Source organism: Carettochelys insculpta, chromosome 8 (assembly GCF_033958435.1).
Source record: "Carettochelys insculpta isolate YL-2023 chromosome 8, ASM3395843v1, whole genome shotgun sequence".
Classification (NCBI taxonomy): Eukaryota; Metazoa; Chordata; order Testudines; family Carettochelyidae; genus Carettochelys; species Carettochelys insculpta.
Window position 1 is genome coordinate 27,302,988 of NC_134144.1, and position 20,141 is coordinate 27,323,128.

General features: G+C 42.5%; 1 protein-coding gene across 1 annotated transcript in view; it reads left to right on the forward strand.

The window, feature by feature from the left end:
* Positions 1-20,141, forward strand: part of NCKAP1 (NCK associated protein 1) — a 185,609-nt gene that overhangs the window by 1,640 nt on the left and 163,828 nt on the right. Inside the window, exon 2 of the mRNA XM_075000608.1 lies at positions 16,645-16,755. Within this exon, the coding sequence (XP_074856709.1) occupies positions 16,645-16,755 (111 nt within the window). The remainder of the gene's footprint in view (positions 1-16,644; positions 16,756-20,141) is intronic.

Below are 20,141 nucleotides of genomic sequence, written 5' to 3' on the forward strand. Positions count from 1 at the left end.
TGAGATTTTAAGGGCGTGTCAATGTGCAAACTTGTATGAATTTTGTTTAAGCTGTTTTTTCATTGATTTAGTTAAATTGGTGCAAAAAGGACATGCTTACATAGTACTTACAGTTTATCAGCTTTATGAGCAGCTTTGCAGTGGTTTAACTAAGGGTGACTAAACAGGTGCAAAATTCTTGTACAAACAAGGCCTCCATGGTGCTCTCAGCCTACAGGTTTTATGTAGGTATGGAAGGCAACTAGGGTGCTTTCTCTGCCACTTCAGTTTGATAGAATAGCTGTATATAGATACCAATATGAGGTTCTAATAAAATGAGGAAAACTTGTGTTCAAGAAAAATGACTTTGAGATACTTGTTAAATCTTTGTCTATACTTCTGTGAAATCTAAAACCTTTCAGGTATAGGAATAGTTGTGCCTGTTCCTAGCAGGGTGCAGGGCAATTCCTCCAACCCTCCATGCCACAGACTACGTCCTGCCTCTTCCCCTATTCCAGCTCTTGGCCCAAGCCCCACCTCTGCTTCATCCCCATTTGCACCCCTTGACCAAAGTCCCCTCCTCTGAGTGATATGAGTCAGGGAGTACAGCAGGGGCCTGCTGTGAGGTGGCAGCAGGGCTTTCCCCGACCCCCTCCTCCCCTGCCTGGTAGCAAGAGCTGGAGTGACCTGCCAGCCTGCTGTGCTCTGTCTTGCTGTCCATATCCCAGCTCACTGTGCTCCACTTACCACAGCAGAATGAGGTGACTACTGCCATGGTCTGTGCTGCTACCATGAGACGAGCTATCCTAAGCCCTCTTCTCATCCATAAGTTGATTGAGGCAGACACCTTGGAACCTCCCTAAATGTGGGGCCAAACCAACCTAGGGATAGGAGACAGCTTTGGGTGTCTGGTAAAAACTCTTCTAGTGTAGACACAGTTGTACTGGCAGTGATCTTTTGCCAGTATAGCTTATGCTGGTTTGGCAAGTGAAATACATAGTAGAGGTAGAAGCACTGTTATGCTACAGTAAATGTCTCTCATAAGGCTTTTGCCCATATGCGTATGTTGGTCTTGTAAAAAAGAGTTAACCCCAAACTGGTAAACCTATGCAAGCAAAAGTGTTAAATGTAGACCTGGCTTTAGTTATTGGCAGTGACTTACAGGAGTGACTGGTGGAGGAAGACATGGGGGGATGTAACCTGGAAAATGTCCAGGACAGCTCTGCCCCTGCTCTTCCCTCCCTTCTTTCGCCAGCCGATGGGGCCCCAGAGGATTAGTGGGGCTGGGGATTTGGCACTGACAATGAGGATCTCCCCTCCCCCTGTTCACCGGCAGTGATGGGGCAAGCAGAGCAACACAGCTCCAGCTTGCTCTGCTCCCAGCTGCATTGCTCTGCTTTTTGCCAGTGAATATGGGAGCAGTCTTGCCCCCTCCTCCATGTGATGTGCCAGCAGAGCCGGTTCATCTGGGACTGTGTAACTTCACATCCTATGCTGATGCATGCAGGGGAGTGCTTGCCCTCCAGACACCCAGGGAGTCTGGCCCTGCCTGCTGCTGGCTAGCCCCTTCTTCCTCTCATCTCTGACATTTGGATTGCCACTCCTCTCTTCCCCACTGCATCCCTGCTGGTATGTTAGTGGTTCTGTGTCTGCTTGTCACTTTCAGAGTTACGGCGCTTGCCCTTCAAGCATCTAACATTGCATCTGCTCCAGGTGACATATGGTAAAAGTGCTTAGCTGTCCATTGCATCCCAAATTCCCAGTGCTGATGCACTTTTAGGGAAGAGAGATTCCAGTCATGGCTTCAGATGTCCCATGTTCAACAATTATATAGTTTTGGAGGTGTCTGTAGGTAGTTCAGGTTTGTTATGTATTCCATTGCAAAGCTGGTAGAGTCACAGATGGAAATCTGTGTGGGAGATTATCTAGTTGCTTGTTTTTCTACCTAAGTTGTTTTTCTTTTAAACTGCATTCATCGCTGTTGTAACTGAATGGCAACATGATGTCTGAGCAAACTATTTGAGAATGGAGGCCTTCGGCCCAGAGCTAAGGTGTGCTGTAAGGGTTCTCATGAATCTTGGGCATTTTATGACCTCAGAGTTCTCCCCAAGATGAGACAGTGTCTGAAACTAACCTCAAACTTGCTGAATTTTCAGGGATCTCTTCAGGAGGAAAGAATCTTAGTGATTTTAGTTTTGAAACTCCCTTTAAATATTCAAGAGGAAAATTGGGAACTCAAATTACTAGAAGTTACTAGTCAATATGTGGTACTGCGGTTAACGGAAATGGTTAAGATGGTTTTTAGAAGAGGAAGTGATAGTAGATCAAGCGATAAGACTGACTGAAAAAATGCTGTAATTGTTGTTTAAAAAATAAGGATGTTAAAAGATGGTTAAGAAGTTTTTTGCCTGATTAAGTAAAATTTTAGCTTTGAAGTAATTGTAGAAGTTCTTAGGAATGGTTAAAGGCTGAGTTGGTACTTCATGTTTTCATCCAAACATATCTTTTTGCTCCTTAACATTGTTAATGACTCTTTGGTTCCTGTTTGCAGAAACTTCCTACCATTATATTGGTTTTTGAAATAACAGTATGAAATTCATTATTTAGCAAATTGATCTGATGAGATCTATGATGAGTATCATACACATTAGTAAACAAAGAAGGCCGCAGGTTTGTCAGTGTTTTTGGATATAACATAGCATGTGCTTTACACAAAGCTTGATTATCATTCATTTTTCATGGTAATGGTCCTCTTGTTGGAATACTGTGCAAGTGAACGGGTGATGACTTACTTGGAAATATTAATGCTCTTAAATGAGTTTGCACAGAAGCAGCAGCTGTCAGATCCATTACTCTATTCTTCTTTCCATTCTCTGATGCCAAGACATCATGTCTGTTACTCTGTTCCTCCAATCCTGTGGCACTGAAGTGATCTATCTTCCTCTGCTTATAGTTCTCTTTAGCAGGAAAGTTAAACTGGTGTGATCCTCATCAGGTTCACTACTGCCACCAACATTCTGATTTGCAACAGTGATCTGGGGCCAAGAATAAAATGAAGTAAGGAATGGTACCAAGAGAAGTGTGAAAGGTTCTTTATTCACCTACCCCCAATGGTCAGAGGACAGACTAGTCATAGGCAACCAAAACTCATGAATGGACCTCATGAGATGCCTTCCTTTGTCTGAGTGGGCTGCATGATTGGCAGTGTTGCTAGGCAATCTGTGGCCCACTGGGGTTCTGCCTGCAGCTCGCTTATCCCCTGTCTGCTCCCTTTTCCCACACCTCTCGGGCATTGGAGTCCCACACTTCCTACACCCCTCGTCTCCCAGCACTTTTGGAGTACCATGAATCCAATGATTGGTGTTCCATCCCCACTCCTCCTCTCTGCTTCCCGTCCCTCCCAGAGCTTGGAGGGGAAGGAGCAGGGACCGAGAGTGAATGAGCAGATGCATGGAGCTCTGGAGGTGCTGGAACAGAGGAGAAGAGTAGGAAATGCAGGGCTCCAGCCCTGAAGTGTGGGAGAGGCAAGTGGTGGAGCAGGGCGGATGGGTTGCACAGGCCATAGGTGGAACCCTCATGGGTAGGTTGCCTACCAGTGGCATACAGCATGGATAACCTTTAAATCCGCTTCGGTACCCAATGACTGGAAGACGGCCAATATAACGCCAATATTTAAAAAAGGCTCCAGAGGAGACCCTGGCAATTATAGACCGATAAGTCTAACATCAGTACCAGGCAAATTAGTAGAAACAATAGTAAAGAATAAAATTGCAAGGCACGTAGAAGAGCACGAATTGTTGGGCAAAAGTCAGCATGGTTTCTGCAGGGGGAAGTCGTGTCTAACTAATCTATTAGAATTCTTTGAAGGGGTTAATAAACATGCGGACAAGGGGCACCCAGTGGACATAATATACCTAGATTTCCAGAAAGCCTTTGACACGGTCCCACACCAAAGGCTTTTATGTAAATTAGGCGGTCATGGGATAGGAGGAAAGATCCTTTCATGGATCGGGAATTGGTTAAAAGACAGAAAACAAAGGGTTGGAATAAATGGCAAATTTTCACAATGGAGGGGGATAACTAGTGGTGTTCCCCAGGGGTCAGTCCTGGGACCGATCCTGTTCAACTTGTTCATCAATGATCTAGAAAATGAGGTAAGCAGTGAGGTGGCAAAGTTTGCAGATGACACCAAGTTGTTCAGGACAGTCAAAACCAAAAGGGTTTGTGAAGCACTACAAAAAGATCTCAGCAAACTGAGTGATTGGGCAGCAAAATGGCAAATGAAATTTAATGTGGGTAAGTGTAAGGTAATGCACATTGGAAAAAATAACCCAAATTACACATACAACATGATGGGCTTAAATTTAGCTACGGTAGATCAGGAAAGGGATCTCGGAGTTATAGTGGATAGTTCTCTGAAGACATCCACGCAGTGTGCAGCGGCAATTAGTAAAGCAAATAGGATGTTAGGAATTATTAAAAAAGGGATAGATAATAAGACAAAAGATATCATACTTCCCCTATATAAAACTATGGTACGCCCACATCTTGAGTGCTGTGTGCAGATGTGGTCTCCTCACCTCAAAAAAGATATATTGGCATTAGAAAAGGTTCAGAAAAGGGCGACTAAGATGATTAGGGGTTTGGAACGGGTCCCATATGGGGAGAGGCTAGAGAGACTGGGACTTTTCACTCTGGAAAAGAGGCGATTGAGGGGCGATATGATAGAGGTATATAAAATTATGAATGGTGTGGAGGAAGTGAATATAGAAAAATTATTTACCTTTTCCCATAACACAAGAACTAGGGGACACCAAATGAAATTGATGGGTAGTAGGTTCAAAACTAATAAAAGGAAATTTTTCTTCACACAGCGCACAGTCAACCTGTGGAACTCCTTGCCGGAGGAGGCTGTGAAGGCCAGGACTCTATTAGGGTTTAAAAAAGAGCTCGATAAATTTTTGCAGGTTAGGTCCATAAATGGCTATTAGCCAGGGGTAAAGTATGGTGCTATAGCCTTCAGTACAAGGGCAGGAGATGGATGGCAGGAGATAAATCACTTGATCATTGTCTTCTGTTCTCCTTCTCTGGGGCACCTGGCATTGGCCATTGTCGGCAGACGGGATACTGGGCTGGATGGACCTTTGGTCTGACCCAGTATGGCCATTCTTATGTTCTTAGGATAGTCTGAAGAGTGGTTAGTAAAGTGGTGTATGGTGGAGTGAGAAGGTGATAATGTGTTGCTAGTGGGATGTCTGTTTTGTCTGATCTGTACCAAGAGTGGGTTTCTGAAGGATGGTGATTGCACAGTGCTCTCAGCCCTTCTTGATTTTGGAACCAGTCTTGTTTCTGAATTTGGATGTACTGCCTCTGCACTTTCTCTCTCTTATTGTGTTCCTTCCCATCATTTTAGTAGTGAGTAATCATTACAGATCTCGAAGGGCTACGGATAGATTCATGTATCTCTGAGAAGAGGCGACCTTCTTGTTGGTGAGTCTGTCCCTGAGTATAAAGGTAGCTGGAAATAGGGAGTGGGGAGCACACGGAGCCAGGAAGAAGATGGCTGGGGGTGCCTGCTACCTTCCATAAAGTGTGAATGGGCTCAGTGTATGGGAGTCAGTTGAGGGGAATCTGCTCCTGCTCACCTCTCCATGAGTGCCAGCCCAGCAGAGCATCCAGTGCCCTGCAGAAGCATGGGGAATTTGCCCCCAGCCACCTCCAGTCAGACAGTAAACTTCTCTCCTCTTCCCAGAGAGCATGCGCATCTGGAACTGCTGTAGTGTACCCCCATCTGTGGCAGCCACTCCAGAGGCCCCTTTGCCCCCCTATAACTCAGGTGGTGGCAGCTCCTTGTAACTTCTGGCAGGCTGCCCTGGTGTGCTACACAACGCGCATCTGCAGCATGGCGTTGAGCAAGCTTCCGGCTGCATGGCTGGGGTGCACGGGGAAGGGGCAGAGCTGAGCTCCCACCTTGAGTGCTGATGAAAATCAGCTTCTGTGCTGGGGATTGCTGATCTTTGGCATAGGTACTACAGAAGACAGCTGTGTAAGACTGCCTTAAAAACTATCCTTGGGGCAGGGATGGAGTCTGGGAACAGGAATGGCAAGTCTGGGGTAGGACTGCCGCAAGCAGTGATGCAGGATTCATTTTAGTATTCTGCGTCAGCCGTGGGTTTTAGAAATATTGAGGAGAACTTAGAAATCGTGTTACTTGAAAACTGCAGATTACGTATTCATTATTTAGTCTGTCACGTGATGCTGCAGAAATTACTAAATCACTGTAAAGCCCACCATTGATTCTTCTCACTGCCCTCATATTTAATTAGTAGGATCATCTTTTTCTGTTTAAGCAGTTTGGATACTGCTAACATTAAAACTTTTGCGATCTGACCTTAGAAAATGTATTAGGTTTTAATTTTGAGCTATATTAGATTTAGAATTAAGTGTGAAATGTTGCTTTTCTTTAGGCATTTCCGATACCAAAATGCCACTGATGTCAGCAGTTTTGTCTTGGAAACACATGCTCTGTCTTGCTGTAGGCCTAGAAGACATTAGATTGGGCTTCAATTGCTGCACAAGAAATAATGTATGTTGGATTTAATAATAGTTTTCAGGAAATAGATTTTAAACATTTGAACCTGTCTGAGACTGTTAAGCTGTGGTAACAAAACGTCACATGCGTGATGCCTATCCTCATGGCAGGGCTCGCAGTGGCTTAAGATAGTCCAAAGCTTGGTCTTATACACCTGATCTAAATAGAGAATGGAGGGGTTTGCTCCATGCCAAAAGTTTTTTAGCTGGGATAACTGTGTAATAGAGTCCCATGACATGGCTATATTTATAGGTTGGTTGGACCTTTTCATTATATGTGATACAACTAACTCAAGGAGCTTCTGTGATACAGAATTAAGCACGTGCTACTGTAGGAGGAAGTTTGTCAAAGCTCTTATACATTAAAACATTCAGAACTTTGTGGTGAGAAAGTTTGTCCATGCACTAAGACTACTTTTCACAGCAGCTTGTTTAGTTCTTGTGTGAAAGCCCTCATTCATACCAGCTTTTCAGTAGACAGACCCATTGATTGATAAATTGTAGACCGCTACACAGTATGGAAAATTTAACAGAATGAGTCAGGTGTGGCAGCGTTCACCAGAGATGTTAAAGCAATCACTTTTAATCTTGGTCTATTCATTTAAAGTGTAAAGAGTTTATTTATATGTTCAACTTCCATTATAGCTTTTCAGTAGAATAGCTGCAGTTTTCTTCCCTCCTTTCCCACAAGGATTTTGCCTTTTTTAAAAAATTAGATATTAGTAATAGGGAAGTAATAGAGCATCCAGTTACATGACTAACTGATAAGGATCTGCTTATCAGTTAGTGCTACTGGTTACTTGCAGCTCCCACCCCCCGTAAATAGGGAGTGGCTGGTTCAGCTTCTATCCTTGCACTCACCAGGCTCAGGCATAGCATCATAGAACAATCGAGTTGGAAGAGACTTAAAAAAGCCATCAAGTCCAGCCCCCTGCTCTAAGCAGGACCAAACCCATCAGATCAGCACAGCCAGGGCTTTGTCAAGGCGAGACTTAAACACCTCCAGGGATGGAGACTCCACCACTACCATGGGTAGACCATTCCAATGCTTCACCACCCTCCTAGTGAAAAAGTTTTTCCTAATGTTCAACCTGGACCTTCCCAACCACAATTTCAGACCATTGTTCCGTGTTCTGCCATCTGTGACCACTGTGAACAGCCTCTCTCCAGCCTCTTTGCAACCTCCCTTCAGTAAGTTGAAGGCTGTTACCAAGTCCCCCCTCAGTCTTCTCTTCTGCAGACTCAACAGTCCCAATTCCCTCAACCTTTCTTCATAAGTCATATGCTCCAGCCCACTAATTAGTTTGGTCGCCCTCTGCTGGACCCTCTCGAGTGTAGCCACATCCTTCCTATAAATGGGGGCCCAGAACTGGACACAGTACTCCAGATGCGGCCTCACCAAAGCCAAATAAAGAGGAACAATCACTTTTCTGGAACTACTGGCAGCGCTCCTCTTGATGCAACCTAATATGCCATTAGCTTTCTTGGCTACAACGGCGCACTGTTGACTCACGTCCAGCTTCTCATCCACTATAACTCCCAGGTCCTTTTCTGCAGAAGTACTACCAAGCTAGTTGGACCCCAGCCTGTAACAATGCTTGGGATTCTTATGGCCCAAGTGCAGGACTCTGCACTTGCCCTTATTGAACCTCATCAGATTTCTTGCAGCCCAGTCTTCCAATTTGTCTGTCAGTCTGGACCCTGTCCCTACCCTCCAGCATATCTACCTCTCCCCCTAGTTTAGTGTCATCCGCAAACTTGCAGAGGATGCAATCCAACCCCTCATCCAGTTCATTGGTAAATATGTTGAACAGAACAGGACCCAGAACCGAACCTTGGGGCACTCCACTAGAAACCAACCGCCATCCTGACATTGAGCCGTTGATCACTACCCACTAGGCCCAACCTTCTAGCCAGCTTTCTATCCCTCTTACCGTCCATTTATCCAATCCACATTCCTTTAACTTGCTGACAAGAATATTGTGGGAGACCATATCAAAAGCTTTGCTAAAGTCAAAATAAATCACATCCCTTGATTTTCCCCATCCACAGAGCCAGATATCTCATCATAGAAACTAATCAGATTGGTCAGGCATGATTTGCCCTTCATGAATCCATGCTGACTATTCCTGATCACTCTCCCCTCCTCCAAGTGCCTCAAAATGACTTCCTTGAGGAGCCCCTCCATGATTTTTTCCAGGGACTCATGTAATACTGACCGGCCTATAGTTCCCTGGATCATCCTTCTTCCCTTTTTTAAAGATGGGTACTGCATTTGCCTTTTTCCAATCATCCGGGATCTCTCCTGATCTCCACGACTTTTCAAAGATAACAGCCAAGGGCTCGTCAACAACATATGCCAACTCCCTCAGAACCCTCGAATGAATTAGGTCCAGGCCCATGGATTTATGTACATTTAGCTTTTTTAGATAGCTCTAACCTGTTCTTTCCCCACCGAAGGCTGTCCACCTTCATCCCACAATGCATCACTTATCGCATTAGTCCGGGAGCTGTCCTTGTCTGTGAAGACAGAGGCAAAGAAAGCATTAAGTACTGCAGCTTTCTCTACATCATCTGTCACTGGGTTACCTCTCTCATCCGGTAGGGGCCCCACACCCTTGCTGATCACCTTCTTGTTAACATGCCTGTAGAAACTTTTCTTGTTATCCTTTACATTCCTTGCGAATTGCAATTCCAGTTGTGCTTTCGCCTTCCTGATAACTGCCCTACATTCTCGAGCTATACGTTTATATACCTCCCTAGACATCTGTCCAAGTTTCCACTTTTTGTAAGCTCCAGTTTCCCCCACTGCCGCTCTGCATTTAAAAGGCTGAGCTGGCACACAGGCTGGCTTAGCTTTAAAAGTTAAATACAGAAAGGTGGGGAAGCAAGGAAGAGCCCAAACTTAGGGCAGCAACAGAAGCTGAACTACCCTGTGTGTGGCTCAGCCTTTTCAATGCAGAGCAGCAGGGTGGGGAGGTGGTTTAACTGAGTAACTGACAGAAATTTTGGCAATTACTCAATTACCAGATCACTTGCTCTTTAACATCCCGAATTAATACATATTTGATTTAAACAAATGGCAAGTGGAGGTCAAGTAACTGACAAATAACTAATGAAATTTCAGAGGTGATGATGTAACTATCTCTGAATTATCTTTTTGGCTAACTATTACATTAGTCACTTTCAGCCCACTTACACATATATGTGCAACTTAGGGTCAAATAGAGAAGTTTTGGTGTGAACCATATTTTTATGCATTGTAAGTCTTACACTGAAAGAACACTTACTTATGATTAACTTGTATGGCAAATTTAGTTGTCACACAGTGGAAAACATTGGCTCTGGAGTTCCTACATCTCATTAGGGTAACTGGTAATTAGCATTGGGTCGATTAGTTTTTCATTTTGGGGAATGTCACAGAAATCTAATGTAAGTTACGAACCTAAATTGTGGAAAGCCGTGTAGATGTTTTCCAATACTGTACCACCTTTTCAGAACCAGACCTGTTAATGTAATTTTTCTGTGGTGGATCATTTACTATTTTCTTATCTTTTCTATATGTTCTCAGTATCTTCCTATTTGTTGTCTTCCCTTTCTCATATATACTTGAGATATGAACTCCTCTTGTCATGTCTCGCACTAATAGTTTTGATGAATTCCCAGTCTGATTTTTCTCTACATTCACAAACTGCAGTTCTCCATGTGATGAGTCTTCCTTTCTGCTCTTTTTTCACTCTTTCTTTCAGTGTAGCTTTCGATACTGAGCAGCTCTGTCCTCCTCGATAGTGTTCACAGGTATGCAGTGATGTGCGTGCCAGCTGTTAGACACTAACAGCTGTGTCAGTCCAACTCTTTACTTTCACGTGGTTAAGCATTTCTATCATTTTATCATTTTTACAAAATTTTAAACACAGGGCTGTTTATGTGAGTGATTTTGTAACAAGTTAGACTAAAGTTCTTACAGTTCAAGATACCTTCAGTGGATGGCAAGTATTTTGCTGTCACTACAAATACAATCACTTATGTATAGTTTATTATTTGAGTGGGGAATTCCTTGTTTGAGGATCATGCAAGGATTTAGGTTTGAGCTATATACAAAGCTTAGGCACCCAGGAACTTTAATGGTAGAAGTGTAGGTGCAGAGGGACTTTAGATGCCAACAGAGCTGGGGGCGCTTGAGTAGTGAGTAAATTAGTATTCACTTTTTTCACTTCCTGTTTACTTCTGTTTCTCCAGTTTTTATCCATTTTATAACTTTTGTGCAATTGTATTTAGTTTCCCTTTTTTGAGGAGCTGTGGGGCGAGGGGAAGGCTGTGTGGTGTTGAGATTATCTGTAGGCAAACTAACCCTTACTCAAACTGAGATGTATTAATTAATGTTGCTTCTTTAGTTCGTCACCAAAGAGGTGAATGCTAGGGAGCTAAGAGTGACTGATCATATGCTGCACTGTAGCATTCCTGGTTGCTGCAATGGGGAAAAAAGAGGTTGTTTGGTTCTTTTCACTGCATTTATATTATGTAACATACAACACCCATCATTTATGTGGGCTTTTATTCTATGGGCAACTTTAATCATTGCTGTCTTTTCTCTTTTTGCTATCCCACCCAGGTCACAGTATACTGTTACTTCTGCAACCGGTTCCTCAATAAAACCATCATGGGATGCTAGCATACTTTCGCTCAGTTTCATACTTTTTTGGTGGTTAGTGGAGTGAATGTTCTGGGCACGAGCTGTGTAGATACGGTCTTTGGGGCACCCTGGGAGTGTGGTGAGAAGTCTGGTGTGGGAAGGGTACAAATATGAAGCTGCATGTGGTGTCACACAAATGGACGTAAAATGTGCTCGTGCAACAGTGGCTGGCTTGGTAACTGAGCATGATCCCTAGCTCTGTCTGCCAACAGGGAGCTGGGAACTGTGGAAAGGCCAGTACCTTTTTCCTCAGTGGAAGAGGTGGTGGTTGTGTCATTGAGTGAAAACCATTTCTGAATGAAAGAAGGAAGCAGCATTAGTAGATCATTTACTGTGCAATAACTGTGATATATAGGAAAAGAAGGGAGGGTATATGATAGAGATAAGGATTCTGATGCTTTCAGCATTGATGCACTCCTTTAGTGTGCTGCATTGCATTTCCCTGAACACATGAACATTAGTTTTTGATCCAGTTTACATAAAAGCTTCAGTTCCAGGAATACACAAATCCAAGATATCACAGTATTGGTTACTTTTTATATCTTCTGGGAGATGTATTGGTAAACAAAACTTGGATTAATTGGGTCTATATTTCTATTCATCTTGTAGATCTTACCAGACACTTCTGGTCATCTAAACAGATGGATTAATGTAGGTAGCCCTAAGTTCTGGAATGTTAAATGGGTGCTCTGATTTTGAAGAGGTTTCAATTTCAAGATGATTTGGGGAAAATAGGAGTTTTGTGTTTTTTCTAGCTGCTTTCCCTCCTGGTTGAGATCTCTGTGTAATGGTTCAGCTAGAACTCAGTTTTCATTATGAAACTTAATGACTTGAACCTCTCTCATATTACAAGAAAATAGTACCTGTTTCTCACATCGTAAGAATAAGAAATAGTATATGCAAAAATGGTTAATAACGGACAGTAGTGGACTTGTGCTAGTGGACGGTATTTAAATTTAAAAATTATACACATGACACCATGAATATAGCTGTATTGTGGAAGGCCATTTGAAGATTCCATAGTTTTTGCCTGCTTTTCATATGATCTTCTGAAATGTGGCTGCTCTCCAGAAATGGCTTGCTAAATCTGAGTAGTCCTACACACACTTCTAGTACACTTGTTAAAATTTAGGCTTTGTTTCTATTTTCTTTCCAGAAATTAACTGTGTTGCTTTGTTTTAATTAGGAGGAACATGACTGTTTTGGGATGCCTTAGTGATGGGGACTTTAGAACAAGAACCTGTGAAATGTAGAACAGGCCCAGAGTAACTTAAATATAGCTTTACATCTTGCATTGCTGCTTGCTGAGCAATGCTGAGAGCAATAGGATATTCTCCATGCTACCTCATTCCAGGAATCCAGCACAGGGAGGCTGATGAACCTGCTAAGTCCCAGTTAAGAAAAAATCGTTCATGTGGACAGGAAAAGGCGGCTCTCCCTATAAGCTTCCTGAAAGCTCTAACTCTATGGGGAAAGAGTTAGTACTAAAGAAGCTAGTGCATCTTCCTAGTCAGAACACAGTCCACACAGCTTGTGTCTAAGTCGAAGTATCAGTTGAGTTCACCTACATGCTAACTTCACTGATGCTTGGAGGTTTTCTAGGCGAGTGGTTCACAACCTTTTCAGGAAGATGGCACACTTCAATGAGACAGACAATTCCAGGGCACACCCCATTTTTTCAGCTGAATCGATAGCTCATAAACTACATATTACTTACATTTACTGTGGTTGCAGTCTTATTAGAGGTATGCAACCTAACAGTGCATACAACAAGCTAAACAAGGATCAAATGCATTGATGTTTCAAATCCACCACAGAATATGCTCTTAGACAGTGAGCACAGACACATTTTCAAAATTTGCTTGACACTATGCTAGGGTAAAGGAGTAACCATTGAAAGCAAGTCCCCCTCTCTGCCAGCTGTTGGACCAGAACGCAGCATTTAAACCATGTCCCAGCTCCAGTGGGTTCCCTCCCTCCTCCTTGCCACAGCTGGAAGTACGGGCTGGCTCCCCAACAGCTTGTTCAGGCAGGGAAGCAACGTTTCAGCTGTCTCCCTGTGCAAATGGAGTCCTACAGTGTTGGCATTTTCCCTCAGGGTGGCTCTGCAAAGAGCCACCTTGAGGGGAAATTGACCAAATTTCACGGCACACTTGGACAGTTCTCCGGGCACAGCAGTGGTCTACCACAGGTCTAGACTGAACTGGTGGCTGGCATTGATCCTTTCTTTGCCAATACCTCTGGCCAATGCATCTGCTTCTACTCTTATTTCCTGTGTAAAATAGGAGCTGCTTCCCCACCTGCTGACTTAAAAATGTTCCCTGATGCTTTTCCTTTCCTTCCAGTAGGCTCCTTAGGAAGTGCTGTTGATAAAGTCACTAGATGGGTGCCCTTTGTGTACTAGGCCTTAGGGAGTAGTCATATCAGTCAGCGTACTGGCAAATGAATTGATGAAACTCTTAGCTGGAGAGGGCCACAGTCAGGCAGATCCCTGGGATATTGCAGGGTGGGGTGGGGTGGTGGAAACAAGGCAACCGGCCTTCTAACCTGGACCCCAGGTTAGCTGCCCTCTCCCCAATGGCCGTAGAGAAAGGGAAGGATGGAGGAAATAAAATGCTTAATTATGCATTGAAGTGGTAAGCAAACTGGTGATGTAGGCAAAATGCTCTGAAAGCTACTGTGTTCTACCCTTTTCTGAATAGCACAGATTGTGACTTATCCTCACTACAGCATCCCATGTACTTCTCTGCAAAAAGTAAAGGCAGTCTTCTGGGAAGAAGGGATACCAAATTTTTAATTTGAAGACCTTCAAAAATTTGTTGTTAGTTCTCAAAGGAATTGTTCTGATTTAAAGGGTCTTTTTGAGTATCTGATCACAGATTTAATCTTGAACATTCTAAAAAAAAGTTTCCAAAAAGCTTGTAAGTCATTTTCTCATTGTGAACTATCTATAATCCTTGATAGCAGAATTACAAAATATTTGCTCTTCTTTGCCTCAAGGATCCAACCAATATTTTTAAAGGCTAATGGTATGGTCCAAAACCTGTGGGTCTAAGTGGGAGTTCCGATGTTAACTGGAATTGGCTTTGGATAAAGCCTTGAATTATGTAGTCAAGCTGTACTTTATGCACAGGGAGAAATTCTGAGGTTACTTTCAGGTTACAGCACTGAGTAAAGTGATTACAAGTGTCTTATATGAAGTCAAATTTAAAATTGTCATTAGTATTGTACGTTTTAGAATTTGGGGATGGAGAGCTCATTCACTTGCTGAGGAAAAGGTTCTTAGTCTCTGGTCCTCTCAAAGAAGAAGGAATGTGAATATGAAATGAGTAGAACTCATAAATTAGATGGAGATGACTTTACAGAGATGTTGTCGTTGGTTCGTTTGCATCTCTAAGGTTTTGTGTCTGAGAAGTTGAAAGCTGGAGGGTTTTTACTTTGACACTTATCAACAGTAATACAGTAACTTTCACAATTGAAAATGGTAAAATAACTATAGAAATGAAGTGGGTATACAGTATGGACTGATTGCATTTTAGGATTACATAAATGTCAACATGTAGTTCTTGTACAAATTTCTGTTCCTAGTTTAAAATATCGGCAATTGCTTTCTTAGCTTTATTGTAACTACTTTTTGTAGCACTGTAGCGTGTTCGATGTGACAGTTTCAGAAAGGTTAATACTGCCTTTTTTTATCATCTGGAAAACTAGTAGCTGCAGTGCTCAGGTGTAGATGTATTGGCATAGTTTATGGTTTTCTAGCAACTTTGTAATGTGAGCAGGAGTTTTAGATTGATACTATGTTTTTGTTTTTGTTTTAATTTTTGGGCTACCATTTCTTTTTCAGGTACGTAAAATTTCACAGTCTCTCTTGTTTTTTATAGTGCTATGTATTGTTTCTTGCTAATCTTACTCCTCCCCAAACTTGGTTGGGAAAGAATATGAGGGGAACTGACATGATGCACTATGTATTGCATTCAGAACATTGTTGTGCAGTAGTCAAATAGTAATATTAAAGTGTAATAGCTTGTATGTATTTAGAATGGCAGTCAGTAGAAAATATGTTAAATATAGCCATAACCTTAATTTGATGAATAAGTGAATTAATTAATTTAAAAGTAATGTTGCCAGACTTTGAGAATATTTTGTTTACTTGTAATTTTTTCTCTCTTTGTTACAATGCTTTCCCAGCAAGGACAAGTTTGGAAGGTTTGCAAAGCTTTTCACCTTCCCTCTGCCCGCTTGCCCGCTTTCAGATCAGTCTCATACTCCATGACTTCTGTCTTTATATTTCACAACAGCCATAGAAATCAAATATAGAAAAGTTAAGTGAGCTGTCATTCTAGGTCTCTCTCTTGTGTAGAAGCACACAGCATGTGATTTAGTTTGCATGAGACACTGATGTTAAATAAATCCCTGTGGGGTATATGAAGCTGCATATATTTGAATGGATGTACCATCTGAACACAATATTTGTTTTATGGATTGGCAATCATTTAATTACACTTCTCATGCACTTAAACAGTACAGTATTGCTTAGTGATTTCTGTCCAGTTTTGGTCACTGAAGTTTATAAATAGTTTCTGAAGAAATAGTCACTTAGGTTTGCAAGAATCATCCTCATCTGATATGGATAGTTGATTAGTTGGTTGCCCAGAGAACTCTGTACTGCTCATGTTCCACATGAGTTACTTCAGAGTTAACATTTTCACTTAAGAACCATGTATTATTTCATTTTATATAATTGTTTAAAGTGCTGTTTTTAAAGTACAGCTGTTCTCAATACTGTAATTCTGCTTAGAACCAGGGGAACAATTAACATTTAATTTACAATTAGAACAGATTTAACATATTCCTCACTTTTGAAAATAGTCTTTTACTGTAGATGAAATTAATACTGGTAGATTAATTGCAGGAGGGAGAACTGTTGTATAGAATACAATTAAAGAATAAATAAATTGTTGATTTTTCTTCACATAGGATACACTAATAATTTAATATGCCCTGCACTCTCCTCTACAGATATGATTGAATTTTCCAACAGTTTATTAGCTTCAGATGAACACAGCCCTACCTCAAACTATGAATAGAAGTAAAATATCCTTTTTTTTTTTTCTTCTTTTAGGATTAAGCTTCCCCCTCACTGCTGTTCTGCACTAACTGCTTTGAAACTTCTGTGCATTTTTTTCAGTAGAAGAGCATCTCTGTACTGTCTCCCATTGCATACTCCAGCTGTGACAATCCCTGCACTTTGCCTACTCATTTTATCACCTGCTCACTAAAAATAAGTCTTTCTAGTTTCTGATTGCTGACTTGCTACAGTTACTTAACGTTAGCAAGGTGAATGAAAGTGTTTTAGTTTACTTTCCTTCTTTTAATAGGCATGTGGAGACCCAAAAGCAAAGCCGTCATATCTTATCGACAAAAACCTGGAATCTGCTGTCAAATTCATTGTCAGAAAGTTCCCTGCTGTAGAAACACGAAACAACAATGTAAGTACCCAAATTATTATGTTGAATAGCCAATTTACTTTAAATACCATTTGTATTTGCTTCATAATTCTGCGTTATAGGGGTTTTGCATGTAGAGCCCTGAGCATATACAAAATTAGTTTCTGGATCCATAAAAAAGAGCTGCGGATATCCTCTTGACATCTGCAGATACCTGTGGATGTCTGCAAATTGCAGGGTTCTAGATGCAATATATGAGTCTGCAAAAATGAGCTGTGGATGCCCATACCTATGGATTAGTGGGGCTCTGTTTACATGTCCTTCTAAAGGACTTGTCGCTGAGGAGTGTTGGACACAAGTTACTAGATGAACTGCTGGTCCATTTGGTGTGACAATGCTTTTGTCTCATCATGGAATAACAGGAATATATTAACCTGTATTTCTGTGTTTATTTTTTATTGCAGTAGACGTGCTTCTTCCTGTTTTAATTAATCTCTGTCCTATTTATTTTAAGGTATTTTCAGTCTAAGGCAGGGGATTAATCTTGCTTCTTGGTTTATTCTGGCTGTAGAAACTGCTGTTTCCAGGTTGTCTTAACTGGAGATAGTTATAAGTAGTGCTTTTTTTTTTGCTGGCACCCTGGCACTGCCTTTTTATTTTTATTTATTTTTTCAATAACCAAAACAAAGACCCTGGTTCCAGGACTTCACATTACTGATGATTGGCCACTGGGACAATGAAGGGAACTGGGAGTTAAGACAATTTAGTTGTTTTCCACAGATATCCGTACTAGTAGAATATGTATGGGGAGCTCCTGTGTAACCTAAAGATCCTTCAGCGCACAGTAGAAATCCCTATTGAGCGCACTAGCAGGCACCCCAACTTTCTTTCAAGGGAAGAGGTCTTCCCCTTTGCCTTTACATACAGGCTATGTCTACATTACAGAGATCTTTTAAAAGAAGCTCTTATGGAAGATCTCTTCCAAAAGAACTTCTTTTGAAAGACTGCGCCCACACACAAAAAAGAGTGACCTGCTCTTTCGAAAGGTAGCATCCAGATAGCCTCCGCTCTTTCAAAAGAATGGGCCAGGGATCGAGAATGAAGACTCTTCTTTCGAAAGAAGGGCCCTCTGGAGCTTCTTCACTCACTTTCATTCAAAAGAAGCTTTTGAAAGGGAGCGCTGTGCCTAAAATGGGAAAGGAAGAGTGACTTCAAAACGAGCACCAAATTCTTTCATTTTAATTTTGAGAGAACGCTTTTTATGTGTAGATGCTCCATGGGCTCTTTTGAAAGACCACCCTGCTTTCGAAAAATCTTTTGAAAGAGCTTGTTAGTGTAGATGCAGCCGCAGTGAGCTTGCTGATGAATGTTTGATTACTGATGTTAGATAGTAACCTTTTAGAGAGACTTTGCATATGACTATTGTGATTTCTGTTTGGAGCAGAAAGAGCTGCATACACTGGTTTATCTGTTACTGCTTAGAATTGAAAAGTGAAGGGGAAGATTTCCTTACATGTGTGTTTTTCTTTCCCAAAGTGGAAAGGGAGGTAGGTAGTGGGTTTGCATGTCTGTGCATGCAATGATTTGCATGACTGCTTCAGAATTCCCATTTTCAAGACAATTATTTATGCTTATGTTGGGCATTCACCAATTTCTGCAGTTTCATTGGTTACATTTAGTACTTATTTTCATTGTGTTAAGGAGAACAACAAGAAGTCTTGTGGCACCTTATAGACTAACAGATATTTTCGAGCATAAGCTTTTGTGGGCTCTTCATCAGATGCACGAGCGGGCGGGGGGGTGGTTTCAGAGGGGTATTTAAAGAGTGGGGTCCCAGTTAGAGGGAGGGCCAGAGCTGACAAGGTCTATTCAGCAAGGTGGAAATGGCCCAGTATCAACAGAACTTATCAAGGGAGTTAAAAACAAGTCAGATCAGACAGGGGGATGTGAATCTTTGTCAGAGTCCAATAGGGAGCTGTTAACACCCCGGGCTGAGAAGCTGTTTTTGTAAGCTGCGAGCCACTCCCAGTCTCTGTTTAATCTGTGGTTAATGGAGTCAAATTTGCAAATAAGTTGCAGCTCAGAGATTTCTCTCTCCATTTCATTTTTGAAATTTTTTTGTTTCAGGACTGTCACCCTTAAATGTGCCACTGAGTGTCCAGGGAGATTGAAATGTTCTCCAACAGGCTTCTGTACATTACTGTTCCTGATGTCTGATTTATGTCCATTTATTCTTTTACGGCGAGACTGTCCAGTTTGGCCAATGTAGATTGCAGTGAGGCATTGCTGGCACATGATGGCATATATTATATTAGTAGATGTGCAGGTAAAGGAGCCCCTGATGGTATAGTTGGTGTTGGGTCCTGTGATGATGTCACTGGTATAGATCTGTGAGCAGAGTTGGCAGTGAGGACTGTTGCAGGGGCTGGTTCCAGGCCTAGAGTCCCTGGTTTGTGATTTGTACTGGCTAGTGAGGATTTGTTTAAGGTTGGCAGACTGTAGGTGAGGACTGGCCTGCCTCCCAAGGTCTGTGAGAGTGAAAGATCATTGTTCAGGATGGGTTGCAGATCACTGATGATGCTCTGGAGAGGCCTTAGATGGGGGCTGTATGTGATGGTCAGTGGTGTTCTCGTGTTTTCCTTGCTAGGGCTGTCTTGTAGCAGGTGGATTCTGGGTACCTGTCTGGCTCTATTAATCTATTTCCTCACTTCCTTAGGTGGGTATTGGTGTTAACAGTTGCTTCTATTGGTGTCAAGTACAGGAAACCTTTGAGTTATGTGGGGGTTGTGTTATTGGAACCCTAGTGTAACTCTAATTTTTGCACAAGTCAGGGTGCCATCTGGTTCATGGCTCCCCTGGGCTTGCAGAAGCTGGGAAACTGACTGGGTCACCAGGACTGCTCCGTTTCCTGGCTCCCAGAGTGGCGGGGAGCCAGGAACCAGGGCGCAGCCTGGTTTCCTTTTTGTCCGCTGCTTGCAGGACCCAGGAAACTGACCAGGGCAGCAGCGATGATCAGTTTCCTGACTCCAGCCAGTGGAAGGGAGCCAGGAACCAGGGGCAGCCTGACTCCTAGCTTCTCTCCACTCCTTAGAGCCAGGAAGCTGACCAAGGCCGCTGCCCAGGTCAGTTTCCCAGCTCTGCAAGCAGAGGGGAGCCAGGTGGCCACCTGGTTGCCACTCTGGAAAACCAGCCATTGGGAGCAGGAAACTGCTCCTGTCGGGTGGCAAGAGTCAGGCTGCCTCCCCTGATAGGAGCAGTTTTTCCATTTCTGTCAGGCAGCAGCCTGACTCATGGCTGCTGCCCTGACAGGAGCGGTTCCCCACTGTTAGGGTTGGCAGTCGCGTTAACCTCAGACATACCTAACTTGGATGCATGTATCTCAAGGGTTTATTGTAGTGTCTCTAACAAAGCCAACAAAAACCTAAAAA